The following is a 21,045-nucleotide window of genomic DNA, read 5'->3' as shown; positions in this document are numbered from 1 at the left end:
GACTGTTGTTAAAGCATTTAAAATGATTCTAAAAGGCAGAATATTTAGCTTATTTGATGTGCTAACAATATAATATAGGTTTGTGACAGGAATGAAAACTCACATATGCATGAGTGTCTGTCTTCATCAAGACGATACCCGCGTCTGCAAGAGCACTGGAAGGACCCGGCGCTGTTCTGACACGTGTGATCACATCCTCCGTTTGCAGCCAAACACTCGTCTATATCTGAAAGCACACACAGTGTGGATCTAAATTCCTGCATCACTGGAAATGTTTGTTTTTTCCCTCTATGAGTGTCGTACCATCACAGCTGCATCCATCTCCGTTCAGTTGATATCCAGCTGTACAGTAACACTCGTAACCTCCAGGATAGTTTGTGCAGTCGTGCTCACAACACGAGCTGCCGTCTACACACTCGTTTATATCTGACAGACGAAAACACACACCTTTACCTCACATGGATACTGTACTTGTACAGTAAAGCAGGAAATGGTCACATTAGTTTCCTTTACCGATGCAGGTCTTGTGGTCGTTGTCCAGCTGGTAACCTTGATTACAGCTGCACACAGGTCCACCGGTTGAATGTTCGCAGTGATGAGAACAACCGCCGTTATTATGATCACAGCTGTTTACAATCTCCATCTCGATACCTGAGAGTGAAAAACACACGGCATTGGGAATGAATGAGAAATTAATTTCACCTAGTGGAAATGTTTGGTACTGCAATCAAACTAAATAAATTGTGATATCAACTTCAAATTTGAAACAACTTTAGTTTTCTGCATTTCTCACAGTTGTAATCGAGAATATAGCTGCAAGCAGCAATTACGAGGCCAAGCACTACAGAAGCAAGCATCAGACCAACTGCAGCAATGAGTAATTGAGGCCATTTTTAGACGATTATAGTCTAAATGGCTCAAAAATCATACAAAACTACTAGTGATATGATTTAATGGCTTATCACTTTTGACCAATAGGTGGCGCTGCTACCAAATTGATGTGGCTTGGTCAGTGTAAGGAAACAATGGCACACACAAAGTTTGGTGTCAATATGTCAAAGCTTTGGTGTAAATATTTGTTTACACCAAAGCTTTGACAAAGTTTGGTGTAGATATGTCAAAGCTTTGCAGAGATACAGCCTCAGATTTGGCATACAGTACAATATACATATACATTTGTATATTGACACAAAATCCATAACTTTTTGCCAGCATTGTCTGAAGATAATTCGAGTCCAATTTGGTGACAGTTGGACCAATAGTCTAGGAGGAGTTCGCAAAAGTAGGTTTTGAACATTAATCAAAATGGCGAACGAAGTTCGGATAATTTTGGCGTAATTGGTATTGATGTTCTCAGCATGGCCCAAGGAATAAATTTAGATCACTTTCACTACAATAGGCCAATTTAATTAAATGTTATTAGCATTTTTTTAAATTTCTTTATAACTTTTGGCCCTAAATTTTTTGAGTACTGTCAGGGCATGGTGCCGAAGATACATATCGTGTTTCGTAACAAAACAGCAATGCGTCTGAAAATATAGCATTTTATGATCAAATTCAAATGGCTGATATAGGAAAATTGGGTATGATTCAACTCGGCATGCTCCTCCGAATCTAAAGACTAGTTTTGTGATTTTTGGACAAACCATTCAGAAGTTATAAGCAAAAATAGCAATTTTTCGAATCTGCTGACTACTAGGTGGCACTGCTCCGAAACTGTGCAGGTAGCCTGAGGTCATTCTTGTTATAAGACACACAAAGTTTGGTCTCAATATGTGCATTTTTCATAAAAATACAATTCTCTTCAGAAATAATCTGCCAAAAAACAAAAAAGAGACTAAATTTTTTTTGTCTGTGCTTCAAAGCATTTAAGATTTAAGTTAAAAACTTTACTTTCAGGTCTATACTCAAAAATGGATCATAACTATTGCATAAATACAATTTATTACCATAAAACCCCCTAATAATACTAAATGTTAAATAAAAACATTATCAAACGGGCATGTATTTCACATAAAAATATATTTCAAACCGGATCTATTTTATTGCATTTTATTCTATTTTGTGTAATACATGGATCATAACTATTGCATAAATACAATTTTGTAGCATAAAAACCCATAAAAATACTAAATGTTAAACAAAAAACATTATTAAACATGATCAAATGTGCACATATTTCAAATATACATATTAGACAGATTCTATTTTATTGCATTTTATTCTATTTTATGTGTAATATATTTATCATAACTATTGCATAAATACAATTTATTACCATGAAAACCCCTAAAAATACTAAATGTTAAATAAAAATAATATATACATTAATAAATGTGCATGTATTTCACATATAAATATATTTCACACAGATTCTATTTTATTGCATTTTAATCTATTTTGTGTGTAATATATGGATCATAACTATTGCATAAATATAATTTAGTACTGAAAAAAAAACTAATGTTAAATAAAAAACATTCACACATTATCAAATGTGCATGTATTTCACATAAATATATTTCACACCAATTCTGTTTTATTGCATTTTAATCTATTTTATGTGTAATATATGTATCATAACTATTGCATAATACAATTTAGCACCATAAAAACCATAAAATTTATTGCATGTTATTCTATTTTGTGTGTAATATCATCTATATTCTATTCTATTCTAGATTATATATATATATATATATATATATATATATATATATACACACACACACACACACACACACGCACGCATATATATGTGCATATTTTATTTGTTCCTATTGTATTCTATAATGTACACTCTGAAAGAGTCTACAGAGAATAACGTGATGATTTAATGTATTTTGTACTCACGATAGCACTGTTTGCCATCAACACCCAACTCAAAGGCGGCGGGACACACACACATGAAGGATCCCACAGTGTTACGACAACCGTGAGCGCAGTCCGCCTGGCCCTCCTGACACTCGTCAATGTCTGATGCAAAAAAAACCACACAAACAAGTACGCCAAACTTCAAAAATCACATGAGTATGAATACATGATGAGTAATGCAACAGTAAAGACATGCCAGCTTTCTATTCTATAAGCATCTGACACAAACTTTACAATCTACACTAAATACTGGTCACCATCCAGGTACATTTTACCTTTACATGTCTTGCCATCTTCAGCCAGCAGATAACCTGGATGACATCCACAGCGGGCCTGATCTCCATCCCTGTGGCACTCCTGAGAACAACCACCGTTTCGCTCCGCACACGGATTCAACACTAATGACAGAAGAACAGACTGTATTACTATTAATGGCACTAAGCAGATGAATCTCACAGAACTTGTCAAAAACCTGTCATTTTATATTTCACTCCAGAAAAAAAACAAAATATTACAATATTTTTAAGACAATTATGCACATTTTCTCCACCATTCTCTTTTCTGTAACAAATATATATGTACAGTAAATTGCATTTTACTGTAATTTGCAAGTATTTATATATCATGGCAATATACTACTGTTATACTACTGTTCATTTATGCAATTGTAAATAAAAAAAACATTTTATTTACATGTGCCTTATATTTCTCATTAAAAAGTCAAAATGCAAATTGCATTGCATATTGTTTCTAAAATACATCTAACTTTCTGTATGTGCATATTATTTTTTAAATAAAATTCATATATATATCTACAGTATATATATATATATAGAGAGATGTATTTTAGTAACTAATATGCAATGCAATGTTAATTATTATTTTTCATGAAATTTCATGAAATAATGTCTTTCATACATACACTACAAGTCAAAAGTTTTTGAACAGTAAGATATTTAATGTTTTTTTTTAATGTAAAGTCTCTTCTGCTCACCAAGCCTGCATTTATTTGATCCAAAATACAGCAAAAACAGTAACATTTTGAAATATATATTTTATATTTAAATATTTACAATTTTAATATAATTTCTCCTATTTAAAAAAATGCCGTTTTCTATTTTAATATATTTTAAAATGTAATTTATTCCTGTGATCAAAGCTAAATTTTCAGCATCATTACTCCAGTCTTCAGTGTCACATGATCCTTCAGAAATCATTCTAATATGCTGATTTGTTGTTCAATAAACCTTTTTTATTACTATTATTATCAGTATTTAAAACAGTTGAGTACATTTTTTCAGATTCTTTGATGAATGGAAAGATCCAAAGACCAGCATTTATCCGAAATAAAAAGCTTTTGTAACATTATATACTACACCATTCAAAAGCTTGGAGTCTGTATTATTTTTGAGAAAGGAATTATAGAAATAATACTTTTATTTAGCAAGGATGCTTTAAATTGACATTTATAATGTTGCAAAATATTTTTATTAATATTTATGACAAATGCTGTTCTTCTGAACTTTCTAGTCATCAAAGAAACCTGGAAAATTCTACTCAGCTGTTTTCAACATAATAATAATAAATGTTTTTGAGCAGCAAACAAGAAACAGGAAAAAAACAACAACAGAATATTAAAATGGTTTCTGAAGGATCACGTGACTAAACATTCAGCTTTGAAATAATAGGAATTAATTACATTTTGAAATATATTCAAAACGAAAACAGTCATTTTAAATAGTAAAAATGTTTCTATTTTTGATGTACTTTGGATCAAATAAATGCAGGCTTGGTGAACAGAAGAGACTTCTTTAAAAATAATAATAATAATAAAAACATTAAAAATCCTACTGTTCAAAACTTTTAACTGGTGTAATTTTCTTAATGTTATTATTATTATTATTAGGGGTAAAATGTGACCTGAACATGTTTTTGTGAGATTATTTAACATATTTATATCATTTGTCATACAAGCTTCATCCTTATCCAGCCGCTCTGAATAACTCCTTTCACAAACTCAGTGTTGAACGTGTTTCTGTCCGTCCAACATCTGCAGTGAAACGATCTGTCTCCAGCCAACAATTACACTTTTACAGACACAGAATGGCAGAAATTATTCTGCAATCATGATCCTTCATTAGTCTGTGTTCAACTTCAGATGACCTCAGAGACGAGACTCAAAGACATGTCCCTGCTGAAGTCACCAGTTTGTGATATTATGTCATCAAGTGAATCAAAGGGCAACCTCATCCCAAAAACCAAAATCATATTTTCACTAAATCGCCTTGAGCAGTCTTTGTGATTCTTTGGGAACTTCAAAGGATGAAAACGCTTGGCTTGAAATACATTTGAACAATAAAACGAGCATCTTATATTACTAGTTCAGATTAAAAATCTGTCATTAGGACACTTAACAGCATATTCAAGCATCTGGAAATTGACATTTTTATGCATTACATAGCAATCAGCTCAACTGTGACCTGTTAATCAGAGAAAACACATTCATATCTGCATATGGAGATCATTACAGTCAAGTTTTATCTTTATTCATTGCTAATGAATGCAATTTTAACTATTAAAACAAACAAAACATCATTTATTTTCCTTCATACTGGCAAAAACCTTTATGGCTTTATCTATGCTGAATGTCAAAAGGACAAAAGAGCAGCACAGATGGTTCATAAATGTACTATAAACGACTTTTGCATAATTTTAAGTCTTCTGAAATCATACAGTAACTTCTCGCCAAAAGCTGTTTTTCATTGCAAAAATTCTCCCAATCCTATTAATTGAGTTTGACATCATTGGTGTTAAACTTGGAGCATCTGCAGTGAACAACAACATAAATCCCATCATGTATTTAATAAAAAGCTTCATAATTAGTATGTCTTTCCAAAACGTGTAATTGAATTATGACTATTTTTATGACTTTGTCCATTTTTGAGCTTCACTACAAAAAATAAATCTGTAATGCTCACGGCAAAGCCCTTCTGTTGAACATCAGTGTGGTCAGACTCACATTTGCAGTGTTTCCCATCCGCGTCGAGTCTGTAATCGGGTCGGCAGCGACACTGGAAATGACCCGCTGTCTGCTGGACACAATAATGCTCGCAGCCGCCATTCCCAACGCTGCAGGAGTGGATGGCTAAACATTCAGTCAGACAGACAGACAGACAGAGACGCTTTGAGAAGACAACACTGGGCTGTTATCATTCAATTTAAGGATCAAACGAGTCACAATAAAGTAAAGACTCTTCGTTAAGTGTTTGACTCGAGCAGTCCCCGAGTTCAAACGACTCCTGCTGCAGAAACATCAATGACTTAACCAACCAAAACATGAACGAAGGAACGCATTGAAAATCACTTTAAACTTCTCAATTATAAATCAATCTCTATAAGCACACATACAGCAGAGAGACCGGTGCCAGAAAGGCAATTTGTTCTGTAATCGTATTCTCCGCTTCCTTCCTCTGATCTCTGTGTGTCTGATTAACTGTCTGTCATTCTCTATTTCTCTACCTTTTTACCTTTAGAGGAGGATTACACTGTACATTATGTCAGTTAAATTCAAATGTTTTAGATGGTAACATAAATATGACTTGTTCATTTAGAAGTCAATTTATGAAATTAATAAAGAAAGGAAGGACAGACATATGGACTGATAGACTGATAGGGAGGGATGGATGGAGGGATGATAGACTGATAGGGATGGATGGATGGACGGACGGACGGATGGATGGAACAAAAGATGATGGATGGGTGGACAGATGGATGATAAAACAATTGACAGATAGAAGGATAGATGGAAAGAATGACTGAACAATGGATGGATGGATGGATGGAACAATGACTGAACAATGGATGGATGGATGGATGGAACAATGACTGAACAATGGATGGATGGATGGATGGATGGAACAATGACTGAACAATGGATGGATGGATGGATGGAACAATGACTGAACAATGGATGGATGGATGGATGGAACAATGACTGAACAATGGATGGATGGATGGATGGAACAATGACTGAACAATGGATGGATGGATGGATGGATGGAACAATGACTGGATGGATGGAACAATGACTGGATGGATGGAACAATGACTGAACAATGGATGGATGGAACAATGACTCAACAATGGATGGATGGAACAATGACTGAACAATGGATGGATGGAACAATGATACAACAATGGATGGATGGAACAATGACTGAACAATGGATGGATGGAACAATGACTGAACAATAGATGGATGGAACAATGATACAACAATGGATGGATGGAACAATGATACAACAATGGATGGATGGAACAATGATACAACAATGGATGGATGGAACAATGATACAACAATGGATGGATGGATGGATGGAACTATGATACAACAATGGATGGATGGATGGATGGAACTATGATACAACAATGGATGGATGGATGGATGGAACTATGATACAACAATGGATGGATGGATGGATGGAACTATGATACAACAATGGATGGATGGATGGATGGATGGAACTATGATACAACAATGGATGGATGGATGGATGGATGGAACTATGATACAACAATGGATGGATGGATGGATGGATGGATGGATGGATGGAACTATGATACAACAATGGATGGATGGATGGATGGAACTATGATACAACAATGGATGGATGGATGGATGGATGGAACTATGATACAACAATGGATGGATGGATGGAACTATGATACAACAATGGATGGATGGATGGATGGATGGAACTATGATACAACAATGGATGGATGGATGGATGGATGGATGGATGGATGGATGGAGCAATAGAACAATGACAGAACAATGGGTAATGATGGGTGGTTGAAGAGATGGATGATGGATGAATGGACAGATGATAATGGATGAATAGATGGATGGATAATGGATGGATAGACAGATGAATGATAGAACGATGATGGATGGAAGGAAGGATAGAACAATAGAACAATGACAAAACAATGGGTGGATGGATCGATGGATGAAAGAACAATGGATCGATGATGGACGGATACACAGATGGATGATTGATAGATGATGATGGATGAATAATGGATGGAAGGATGAATGGATAGAATGATAGAAAAATGATAGAACAATGGATGGATGATGGGTGGATGATTCGATAGATGATAGAACAATAGATGATGGATGGATGATAGATGGAATGATGGATGACAGAACAATGGATAAAAGGATAGAACAATGATAGAACAATGGATGGATGATGGGTGGATAGATAGATGATAGAACGATAGATGATGGATGGATGGATGGATGGATAATGGATGAAACGATGATAGAACAATGGATGGATGGGTGGGTGGATGGATAGATGGATAATAGAATGATAGATGATGATGGACAGAACAATATATTTTGCCCTTATAAACAGTTTTAGAATAGAAAGGGAAAATTTCTTGTTTCTGGGTCAAACTATCACACTTTTGCTAAAACACAGTAATTCATTCTTAATGGTCCTAAAAGCAGGCTTCATTTCCTTCAAGCCAGATATATAAATTTTATGTCCTTTGATTTTGGGGTGAATCATGAGCCAGGGCAGGTTTGGTTTGGCTGTGTGTGTGTTTTACCGATGCATGTGCGTCCGTCCACGTGCAGGCGAGATCCAGCGTTACACTGGCAGTGATACGAACCCCTGGTGTTCACACACTTGTGCTGGCAGCCGCCGTTATGCACCTGGCATTCGTCAATATCTGCGGAAGAACATATAGCACACAATATAATAATGTTATTAAACATTCTTCAGATTCAGTTATGGTCTGGTACCGGAACAAAGTCAGTTGGTCGAAATTCAAAACAGAATCTGTTGGCCTGGGAAAAACGTCTGACATCAGGAGTAAATAAATAACCAAACTCCTTTTGTATAAACTGAAGCAGTAAGATTACAAATAAACAACTTGAAGTGGCCATTTGTTCCACATGCTTACCATCAAGATAAAGCGCAAACCACAAGAAAGAGAAAACAAGTACATTCACGGTTCACTGAGATGTTGCAGGTTTTCAAACAGTTTTGTGGCTTTTAAACCTATACTTCCCACTGAGATCAGAGCTAACAGAGTCATGGCCTATTGGGAAAGACAGCGTTACTGCTCTGAGATCAGCTTTAAGACAAACATGCTCCACTGGCACAGTTGCTATCCCTAAACTAAAGTGTCTTTCCCATGTTGCTTGACTTCATGAGTGTAAACTATATATGTTTAGATGTTTATATATGTATATGTATTTTCTCTCCACGAATGTAAAATGTTAGGATGCCTGACTTGTATCAGTGAGTCATTTAAATAAATCAGTTAAAATGTATCAGTGAATCAAATGTATCAGACTCAGATTCACTGATCATCTTTTATGTTGAATGTTTGAACATCTGAAAATGGAATTCAGTGCAGGTTTTTTTGCTATTTCTTTGTAATTATTTGGGAAAAAACATGAAAAAAACTGGTGTAGGATTTACTTTAAAACATTTTCACTCAGAAATTGTTAGTAAAAAAAACAAGTAACAGAAATGAAATTTAAAGCAGAAAACATGCTCCATTAATATTTATTTTCTTTACAACTTTGTTAAAAGGGTAGAATGATAGAAAGAACGATAGAAAGCTAAAAATGATAGATAGATAGCTAGATAGCTAGAACGATAGACAAAATGATGGAACGATCGATAGATAGATCGATAGATAGATCGATAGAATGACAAAAAGATAAAGCAGCAGACAGAACAATAAAACAACAGCGATAGAAAGAACAATAGAACAATAGAAAGAATAGAATAGAGCAATAGAATTATAGAAAGATTGAAAGATAGAAAGGTAGAACAACAAAAAGAATGATAGAAAGAATGAAAGAAAGATAACAGACAGCTAGAATGATAGATAAATTGATAGATAAAAGGATAGAATATAGAATGATATAGAACGACAGATAGAACGACAGATAGAACGAAAGAACGACAGATAGATAGAACAATCGAACGATAGATAGAACGATAGAATGATAGATAGAATGACAGAACGATATATACAAATGACAGAACGATAGATAGAACGAGAGATAGATCGATATAGATAGACAGATATATCGATAAATAGAACAGAACGATAGATAGAATGACAGAACGATAGAGCGATAGAGCGATAGATAGATAGATAGATAGATAGATAGATAGATAGATAGATAGATAGATAGATAGATAGATAGATAGATAGATAGACAGATAGACAGATAGATAGATAGATAGATAGATAGATAGATAGATAGATAGATAGATAGATAGATAGATAGATAGATAGATAGATAGATAGATAGATAGATAGAATGACAGAATGAATGAAAAAACGATATATACGAATGATAGAACAATAGACAGATAGATAGATAGATAGATAGATAGATAGATAGATAGATAGATAGATAGATAGATAGATAGATAGATAGATAGATAGATAGATAGATAGATAGATAGATAGATAGATAGAACAGTATACATGAATGATAAAACGATATATATGAATGATAGAACGATAGATAGATAGATATAGATAGACAGATATATCGATAAATAGAACAGAACGATAGATAGAATGACAGAACGATAGAGCGATAGAGCGATAGAGCGATAGAGCGATAGATAGATAGATAGATAGATAGATAGATAGATAGATAGATAGATAGATAGATAGACAGACAGACAGACAGACAGACAGACAGACAGATAGATAGATAGATAGATAGATAGATAGATAGATAGATAGATAGATAGATAGATAGATAGATAGATAGATAGATAGATAGATAGATAGATAGATAGATAGATAGATAGATAGATAGATAGATAGAATGACAGAATGAATGAAAAAACGATATATACGAATGATAGAACAATAGACAGATAGATAGATAGATAGATAGATAGATAGATAGATAGATAGATAGATAGATAGATAGATAGATAGATAGATAGATAGATAGATAGATAGATAGATAGATAGATAGATAGATAGATAGATAGATAGATAGATAGATAGATAGATAGAATGACAGAATGAATGAAAAAACGATATATACGAATGATAGAACAATAGACAGATAGATAGATAGATAGATAGATAGATAGATAGATAGATAGATAGATAGACAGATAGACAGATAGACAGATAGACAGATAGATAGATAGATAGATAGATAGATAGATAGATAGATAGATAGATAGATAGACAGACAGACAGACAGACAGACAGACAGACAGACAGACAGATAGATAGATAGATAGATAGATAGAATGACAGAATGAATGAAAAAACGATATATACGAATGATAGAACAATAGACAGATAGATAGATAGATAGATAGATAGATAGATAGATAGATAGATAGATAGATAGATAGATAGATAGATAGATAGATAGATAGATAGAATGACAGAATGAATGAAAAAACGATATATACGAATGATAGAACAATAGACAGATAGATAGATAGATAGATAGATAGATAGATAGATAGATAGATAGATAGATAGATAGATAGATAGATAGATAGATAGATAGATAGATAGATAGATAGATAGATAGATAGATAGATAGATAGATAGATAGATAGAACAGTATACATGAATGATAAAACGACATATATGAATGATAGAACGATAGATAGATCGATATAGATAGACAGATATATCGATAAATAGAACAGAACGATAGATAGAATGACAGAACGATAGAGCGATAGAGCGATAGATAGATAGATAGATAGATAGATAGATAGATAGACAGATAGATAGATAGATAGATAGATAGATAGATAGATAGATAGATAGATAGATAGATAGATAGATAGATAGATAGATAGATAGATAGATAGATAGATAGATAGATAGAATGACAGAATGAATGAAAAAACGATATATACGAATGATAGAACAATAGACAGATAGATAGATAGATAGATAGATAGATAGATAGATAGATAGATAGATAGATAGAACAGTATACATGAATGATAAAACGATATATATGAATGATAGAACGATAGATAGATCGATATAGATAGATATAGATAGACAGATATATTGATAAATAGAACAGAATGATAGAACGATAGAACGAATAGAATGACAGAACAATATATATATGAATGATAAAACGATATATATGAATGATAGAACGATAGATAGATCGATATAGATAGATATAGATAGACAGATATATTGATAAATAGAACAGAACGATAGATAGAATGACAGAACGATATAGAGCGATAGAACGATAGATAGATAGAACGATAGAACGATAGAACGATAGATAGATAGATAGATAGATAGATAGATAGATAGATAGATAGATAGATAGATAGATAGATAGATAGATAGATAGATAGATAGATAGATAGATAGATAGATAGATGAGTAGCTTGTATCTTGAGAAATGACAGTCTCAAAGAAGCTGTAGAGTTCAGAAATAAATGTTTCTGCCACATTTTTGCTGCTTGATTCAGAGTAAACCAACATGAAACTCAAATACACAGGCAGTGGACTCTTGTTGATTTGACCATAAAGATCACCAGCAGAGCGGAGCAGATTGGCAGGCCGCTCCTGAGGGTGTCCTCTCCCACTAAGAGGAAAAAATCCTAAAAATCAGTCAGTTACGAGCGTCTAGATCTATACGATCCCGCGGCAGGTCTCTGTAGCCTGTACGCTGCTTTCTCTCCAAACAAAACCTGTCAGACGCCGCCAACGCAAGCGCCACCGACTCCAAAACGAACACACGAGCTTTGTGTTTGAGCGACCTTTGACCTGTAATATACTAATGACCAGCTTTGTGTTTCTGTCACCTCGTGACATCACCGCAGGAGATGTTTTGATTGGCCGGTTTTACATTAATAGCTGTAATTCTGTAATAGGAGCCAAATGGAATATACAGTTTTCCTGTGAGTGCTTGATCAAATCAGGCACGGACAAAACATCTTTAGTTGAAGTTTGACTAAAGAAGTTATGTAAATCTGGTAACAATCTTTTTACGTAGTTCACCAGCTGAGCTCAATTTTAAGTCTATGCGAGTATTGATGGTACTATAGGATAGCTGGCACTAAACAGTACATAAAGTCGACTGGTAATGGGAACCAGCCGGTTGTTTACCTACGTGGAATCTTAATTACTGACTGAGATGGCAGGAGGCCTCAATAATCACAGGCTTCCTGCAAAGCATGCAAATGATTAACTTTGCTGTAAATATGTTAAAATAGGCCTTTTTACTTATTAAATAATTTCAAAGACAATTCAAAACATTTTCTCACCAATTTTGCTTGCTGTAAGATCAATATAATAAACATTAATATAACATTCATGCAGATAAAAAAAATAATGGTAGTGTATATTGTTACAAAGATTTAGATTTTTATTAAATGCAGTTTTTTTTTTCATTTTATTTAAAATATAATATAATATAATAACATATTATTTTAATAAAATAAAATATAATATAATATAATAAACACAAAACAATCTTGCTGAATTCAAATAATATTTTTAACCATAGTTTATTTGGTTACAAAGATTTCTATTTTTATAAATGTTTATTTTTTTTTACTTTTTATTCATAATATAATATAATATAAAATAATAAGTATTAATATAATTATATTTTTTTAAATTCATAATATTTTTTTTACTTTTTATTTATAACAATGTAATATAATAATTAAATAAACTAATAAATAAAACAAACAGAAATTAGAATAATTAGAGTATTTTAGAAATAAAATGTTTAAGATAAAATACTAAAATTATTACAAATAAACTAAAATACAAATAAAATTTTAAAAGAAATAAATATATATATATATATATATATATATATATATATATATATACACACATATATATATATATATATATATATATATATATACACACACACACACATACACACACACACATAAAATATGTTTAAGATAAAGTACTAAAATTATTACAAATAAACTAAAATTAAATTTTATAGAAATTAAAATGACTAATAACAATAACAAAAGCATAGTTTGAGATCTGAATCTTGGGAAAACGTGCATCTTTCCATTTGCTTTCATTGCCATTTGTTAAACAATTCGCGATTTTCTTTCCAATACTAACCATCAAACAATCCTCGAACTGAGCTGACGTCTTTAATTTTTTTTGTGGCATCTTTTAGCAAATCACCGCAGATTCTGTTCATAATAACAGCCTTTAAGGCAGATGCGATAGCAGTCGCCAAAACACAATATTCACCAATCTCGCCGATTACCGCAGCCCTCTCAAATCCAGTATCTGGCTTGGCATTTCAGAGGATAGTTCTGGTTTGCTGTAGTAATACTGCAACTACTTTTGCTGACTCTGAGCCACTGATTCATGCCTGCGCCAGATAAGTGTCTCCAGCCAGGAAAGCTGGCAGAGCGGAGCTCACTTTCCATCTACACTGCTGTTTGGTTTGGGTTTTAATTAAATTACCAAGAAATGTTTCCCCACATTGGTGAAAGCATTTGGTTTGGCTTCTACTGAATGCTCTGGAACGCTGAAGTGTTTATAGATGTAGCTGGAGGCGTCCGGGCACGCCGAGTCAGCGAGGAAGTTCCTGACTGTGTTCCTGTCTAAAACACTGATGACCTTATACTGTTAACAAGATGTTTTAGACAGTTTAAACATGGAAATCATTACTGATGCTTGCTAATCATTTTAATAATTGAGAAATCAAATCATACAACCATATTTTGTGGATTTGACAACAAAATGTAACATTTGATGTTAAAATTTGTGTTTCAAATGTAACTTTCGCTACTTTGGTCAGGTCAAGAATAACTTGTACAATTTTATAGAATTTATTTGAAAATTAAATATACATTTTAAGTGTAATTTGTATTGAATAACACTTTTTATATAATCAGTACAGTAATCTAATAAAACTGTTAAAGATTTAATTAGTAGCTATTAATTAATTACTTTTTAGAGTAACTTACTCAACACTGAATGAACATTAGTTTTGTTATTCTAAACTTATTTTTGAAGTTATTCTTAACTATTAAAACAGTTTTAATAATTAAAATAAAACTGACAAAATAAAATTATTTATATAAATAAAATATAATTATTAGAAAATAAATATATAATATAATATAATATAATAATAATAATTATTATTATAATTATAATTATTATTATTATTATTATTATTATAAATTCAACTAAACTTAAACAAAAAAATTCTTCTTGGCAACTAAACGAAATAAAAAATATGTTGAAGATAAAGTACTAAAATTATTACAAATAAACTAAAAAAAATAAAATGAACAAAATTAAATAAAAATGACTACTTAAAATAACTACTAAAATAAAATGACTATAAACTTAAGATGAAAAATATAAAAGCTAAGTCAAAATATGTAATACTATATTACATAAGAAATGCCTGAATTAATACAATATAATAATTATTTATTAATAATAGTTGAAGTTGAATATAATTAATAACTCAACTAAACCAATAAATAAAATTATTAGCAATTAGAAATGTTGCTTCTTGGCAATTAAATGAAATAAAAGAGATAAGATAAAGTACTAAAATTATTACAAATAAAACTGAATTAAAAATAAAAGTTAAACAGAAATAAAAAATAAGAATAAAAATAGAAGCACAAAAAAATTAAGATGAAAAACTAAAATATCAATGCTGAGTGGAAAATGTAATACTATTATATAAAAGGAATGCATAATATAATATATTATAATATAAATATTTATTATTACTATAATTAATAATTCAACTAAACTAATAAATAAAACTTTAGTAAAATATGCATAAAATAAAGAACTTAAATTTAAAAAACTAAAACAAAAATAAAAAATAAATATAAATAAAAACGACTAATAATATATGTATTATTAATAATTAAACTAAACTAATAAAAAAATCTTTAATAAAATATGTTTACAAATAAAAAACTAAAACTACAAATAAACTAAAACAAAAATAGAAGTTAAATAGAAATAAAAACGACTAATAATATAATATATTATAATATAATTATGTATTATTAATAATTAATAACTTAACTAAAACTACAAATAAAACTGAAATAAAAATAAAAGTTAAATACAATAATAAACAAATATACAATATAAAAAATACAAAAATATAAAATACAATTAGGATGAAAACTTTTATACCTATTATATATAAGAAATGCATAAACTATTTCTAGACAAATATTTGTAACACTTTGGAACATTATATTTCTTAACTACACAGAAACTATTACTACACGCTAATGCAGAGCAGCTCAAGTGGAAGTCCTCAGTTTACAAGGACCAATAAAAGTTCTCACCTGGTATCTGGTATCCCATAGTGAATCGGTTGTATCCATGGAAACAGTGCGGCCTATGGCAGTGTCTCAAATGGTGCCAATAACCAGAATAATAAGCCAGATCAACTGGACGAAAATTAATCCCAATACACACCAGACACAACAGAAACAAGCCTGTCATGATTCACCAGATACTGAATCACATATATATGATTGTAAAAGCAGCAAATGGCTCATGAAAGTCTGCACAGTCTGAGAGGGACGGACTCAAGCGGCAGGTTTTATTCCCTCCCTGCCTGTGAAAAACTCTTCATCTGACTCACTCTCTCCTCCTCGTGTATTCCACAACACTTTTGCATGAGTGTAAAACTTGAGAGTGGAATTAATTCTGCTGTTTACATTTCGCCTGCCATGAAGTCATATGAAAGTATTATTATTGTATTACTGTATTGCTGTATTCTGCAGTCCAGTATTTTCCTGATAATCCTGTTTTATGCATAATTAAAATTGGTTTATGATGTTATCATTTCATCGCAAAATATGAGGATTTATACCTGTGCATGAAGCCGACAAAGTTTTAGCTGGCATTCAAGTTGATATAAAGTATGTGACGCAGGATTCGGTTTAATATGAAAGAGTTACAAGATCTAAACCATCTGTAGGATGAATGCAAATATCTGAAACATCAGAAAGATGAATAAATCTCACAGTGGCATTTCTCAGAAGGATATGAAGCAGCAGAGAGAGAAGCGGTCTCCTGTGGCCAAACACATTACTGTCATTTATATATATATATACACACACAAACACTGTGAGAGACTTTTGAATACAAGCACAGGAACTGGGTTAAACTTTGACCGAATTCCAGCGTTCTTCAGCGTTTCTGAGGATTTTCAGAGTCACGTGATTTAACCAGTGATTAAACTGTGCTGGAAATGAACAATAAATATGACTTATTCAATTTCAGCTGTCTGTCTGTCTGTCTGTCTGTCTGTCTGACTGTCTGTCCATTCATCCATCTATCCGTCTGTCTATTTATCTATCTATCGATCCATCAATTGATCAATCGTTCTATTTATCTGTCTAATGCTCTCTATATATCTATCATTCTATCAATCGCTCTATCATTCTATCTCTCTATTATTCTATCGTTCTATCGCTCTATAAACTCTCTCTCTATTTATTTCTTTATTTATCGTTCTATCTATCTCTCTATCGCTCAATTGTTCTATCTCTCTCTATTTATTGCTCCCTTCTATCTCTATCCATCTCTCTATTTATCCTTCTATCTATCGCTCTATCATTCGATCCATCTATTGTTCTCTCTTTCTTTATCACTCTATCAGTCTATCCATTTCTCAATTTATCGCTCTGTCACTCTCACTCTTATCGCTCTCTCTCCATCTATCTCTCTATCATTCTATCCATCTCTCAATTTATCGTTCTATCGCTCTCTCTTCATCTAATGCTCTGTCCATCTATCTCTCTATTGCTATATCATCAATCTATCTCTCTATTTATCGTTCTATCACTCTCACTCTATCACTCTATCATTCTATCACACTTATCACACTGTGAATCTAGCATTCCAGCTATCTTTTGTTCTATCTATTGCTCTATCATTCTATACATCTCTCAAATAATCATTCTATGGCTCTCACTCTATCACTCTATCGCTCTGTCCATCTATCGTTCTCTCTTTATCGCTCTATCATTCGATCCATCTCAATTTATCGTTTTATCGCTCTTTCTATCATTTGATCTATTGCTCTCTGTCCATCTATTGTTCTATCTCTCCATCTATCGCTCTATCTCTCTCAATGCATCGTTCTATCACTCTATTGCTCTCTCTCATCTATCATTCTATCACTCCATCCATCTCTCTATCTATCTGTCCATCTATTGTTCTATCTCTCTATCTATTGCTCTATCATCTCTCTTTATCCATATCTCTATTTATCATTCTATTGCTCTATCTCTCTATTGTTCTATCATTCCATCTATCACTCTATCTATCGTATTATCTATTACTTTATCATCTATCTCTCTATTTATCGTTCTATCGCTCCATTGTTCCATTTATTGCTCTATATATCGCTCTCTCTATCTGTCCATCTTTCGTTCCATCTCTCTATCTATCGCTCTATCATTCTATCTATTCATCTATCGCCCCATTTATCATTCTATCTCTCTATCTATTGTTCTATCATTCTCTTTCTATCAATCTCTATTTATCATTCTATCTCTCTCTATCCACCTCTCTATTTATCGCTCTATTGCTCTATCATTCTATCTCTTTCACTCTATTGCTCTATCAGTCGCTCTATCATATTGCTATCACTCTATCATCGCTCTATTTATTGTTCTATTGCTCTATCATGCTACCTATCTTTCTATCTTTTGCTCTATCATTCTGTCCATCTCTATTGTTCTATCATTCTATCTATCTCTCGATCCATATCTATATTAATTGTTTTATTACTCTCTATTGCTCTGTCATTCTATCTCTCTATTGCTCTATATAGTTCTTACATTCTGTCTATCGTTCTCTGTCTATTTATCGTTCTATTGCTCTATCGTTCTAACATTCTATCATTCTATCTATCGTTCTGTCTATCATTCTGTCTGTCTTTCTATTTATCATTGTATCTACAAACAAAACAAAATTAAAAAATTAAAGTCATAACATCTGTTATTATGTACTAATGACCGTAACAGTAATAACTGACAGTTAATTTGTTCAATTCAATTGTCCCTCTACATGTGCTCTCTGTTAAATGCTGAATAAGAACACTTGGGCAAATGGTGTTATTTTGTGCAGTTGTTCTGGACATGGGAAAAGATCTACCATGCCAAAGCATCTTTGCCGAAAACCAGACTTGAGGTTTCAGATCTGGCCCAAGAGTACGAGCCACAGTTAGAGAATGTGACTTCAAAGAAATTTGCTGGCAAATGGGGCATTTAACACTTCCAGAAAAAGTTTCCAGTTTCTCTGATTGCCATCTAAGACATCTCCTGGAAACCAAATTGTGCTTGATAAATGTAGGTTCTCAATGCCACCAATTGTTCTAAAGACGTACTGTACAATAATCAGCAAATCTGTCTCTCCAAACATTTGTTAAATGGGTTTATTACTATGTATATTTTAACCGCACAATAGTAAATGTCCTCCAAATTCTAGATTTCTACACAAGTTTCCAAGAGACGTTCTGTTCAACTTCTCCAAGAAGGAAGTTATAAATTCTAACTTTCCTAGCCAAACGGAACAAACAGGAAATAGAACCCACATGCAATGAGTTTGACTGGCATTCTGGTGAGCGCACCATCTTTGCAGACAGAAACAGCTTAGGGAAGAGCAGATGGGACTCACCTTGGCAGGTCTTGCCGTCCTCTTTGAGCTCTTGACCTGCGGGACACTTGCAGTAGAAACTCCCGATGGTGTTACAGCACAGAGCTTCACACCCTCCGTTGGTCTCTTCGCACTCATTTACATCTGACAGCAAGAGAAAGCAAACACATTACAGTCTACAGTGGATTGTTTACAGATTTGCAACAGTTTAGACAATCGCTTCCAAATGTTTACAACTTGGGAGACCAATAAACATATTCATGCAGACCAATTATGAAACTTGATCCTCGTGTATGAGGATGCATTATGACCAGCTGACAGAACTGTTTGCTAAATTAAGCATCACTATTACTATTGCTATAGTTATTTTATAAAATAAGATAAATACAATTTTTTGGTTTATTATTTTGTATGTAGAGAGTCTGGAATAAGACTCACAAACTCATTGCATGGGTCATCTGAGGTGGAAATTCATTGCCATACTAAAACATAGTCATAATAAAAAGTGGTTTTGCCCATGACAGTCTGCTGCCAGTGAGTAAATCATATATGTAATCAAAGACACATTCAGCTGTTCTTCACTTTAACAGGACTTGACAATAATGTTTTTTTTTTATTATTTAGTTGAAGCTACTGAAATCTGGACCGCCAGTTGAGTTTTCATGGGAAAGTGCTCATATGAAAGCTGTCAACTTGGCCGTTTGTCAGTTTCCATATCTTTTTACCATGAGCACATCGCGGCTTGTGCGCTCAGAGGGTTTGGTGCGTTTTGGATATGAGAAAGTACAAGTACTCATTCATATAACCTGTAGAAATAGTAAAAACAATATGCTTTTCCAATTATATTCAAAGAGTTCACAAAACCACTGTCCCTGGTGATTCATTCTTTCATTCATTCCTTAATTTTTTGAGAATAAAAAAATCACATCAAGTATTACAAAGTTAATACCAGTCTTCTGACGATATATTGAGGTCTCATGAAGCGAAACGATCAGTCTGTTCCAGAAACTGAACATTATTTTCAACATTTTCACCTGTAATCCAGTGCCTCAGACAAACGGTCCAAAGTGATGTCTAGTTTGCAAACAAATGATTCTTTTGCACCGGTTCTTTTAAGTGAACTAGATGAATCAGTTCTGATGAATCGGATTGAATCATCTGAAATCATCTGTTCTTGGCTTGAGTAGCACAGATCTACAAGTTACTCAATCAAAATTCACTTTTGGATGCCTTACAGTCACTCGAACTAGAAATGAACCAAAATAGTGCCATATCTGATCCTGAATGAACTTAAGTTATGGTTTCTCATTGCTTATGTAAAAGGTTTAAAAGTTTATTCAAAAGCTTTAGACATGTAAAACATCCATGTTTCAGATTAGTATTACTATTTTTTTTTTATATAATTGCGTATATGTTCCATCTTTGTGTGATTACGTAAAGACACTAGTGAAT

At 32.6% G+C, this 21,045-nt stretch overlaps 1 protein-coding gene across 1 annotated transcript in view; it reads right to left on the bottom strand.

Annotated features, from left to right (window-relative positions):
• Positions 1-21,045, bottom strand: part of megf6b (multiple EGF-like-domains 6b) — a 99,447-nt gene that overhangs the window by 24,883 nt on the left and 53,519 nt on the right. The window contains exons 9-16 of the mRNA XM_073826379.1: positions 19,615-19,737; positions 8,494-8,616; positions 5,894-6,019; positions 3,150-3,272; positions 2,854-2,976; positions 514-651; positions 304-426; positions 104-226 (exon numbers count right to left, since the gene is read on the bottom strand). Coding sequence (XP_073682480.1) covers positions 104-226; positions 304-426; positions 514-651; positions 2,854-2,976; positions 3,150-3,272; positions 5,894-6,019; positions 8,494-8,616; positions 19,615-19,737 — 1,002 coding nt within the window. The remainder of the gene's footprint in view (positions 1-103; positions 227-303; positions 427-513; positions 652-2,853; positions 2,977-3,149; positions 3,273-5,893; positions 6,020-8,493; positions 8,617-19,614; positions 19,738-21,045) is intronic.

Source organism: Garra rufa, chromosome 20 (genome assembly GCF_049309525.1).
Source record: "Garra rufa chromosome 20, GarRuf1.0, whole genome shotgun sequence".
Lineage (NCBI taxonomy): Eukaryota > Metazoa > Chordata > Actinopteri > Cypriniformes > Cyprinidae > Garra > Garra rufa.
This window is presented reverse-complemented; position numbering and strand designations above follow the sequence as displayed.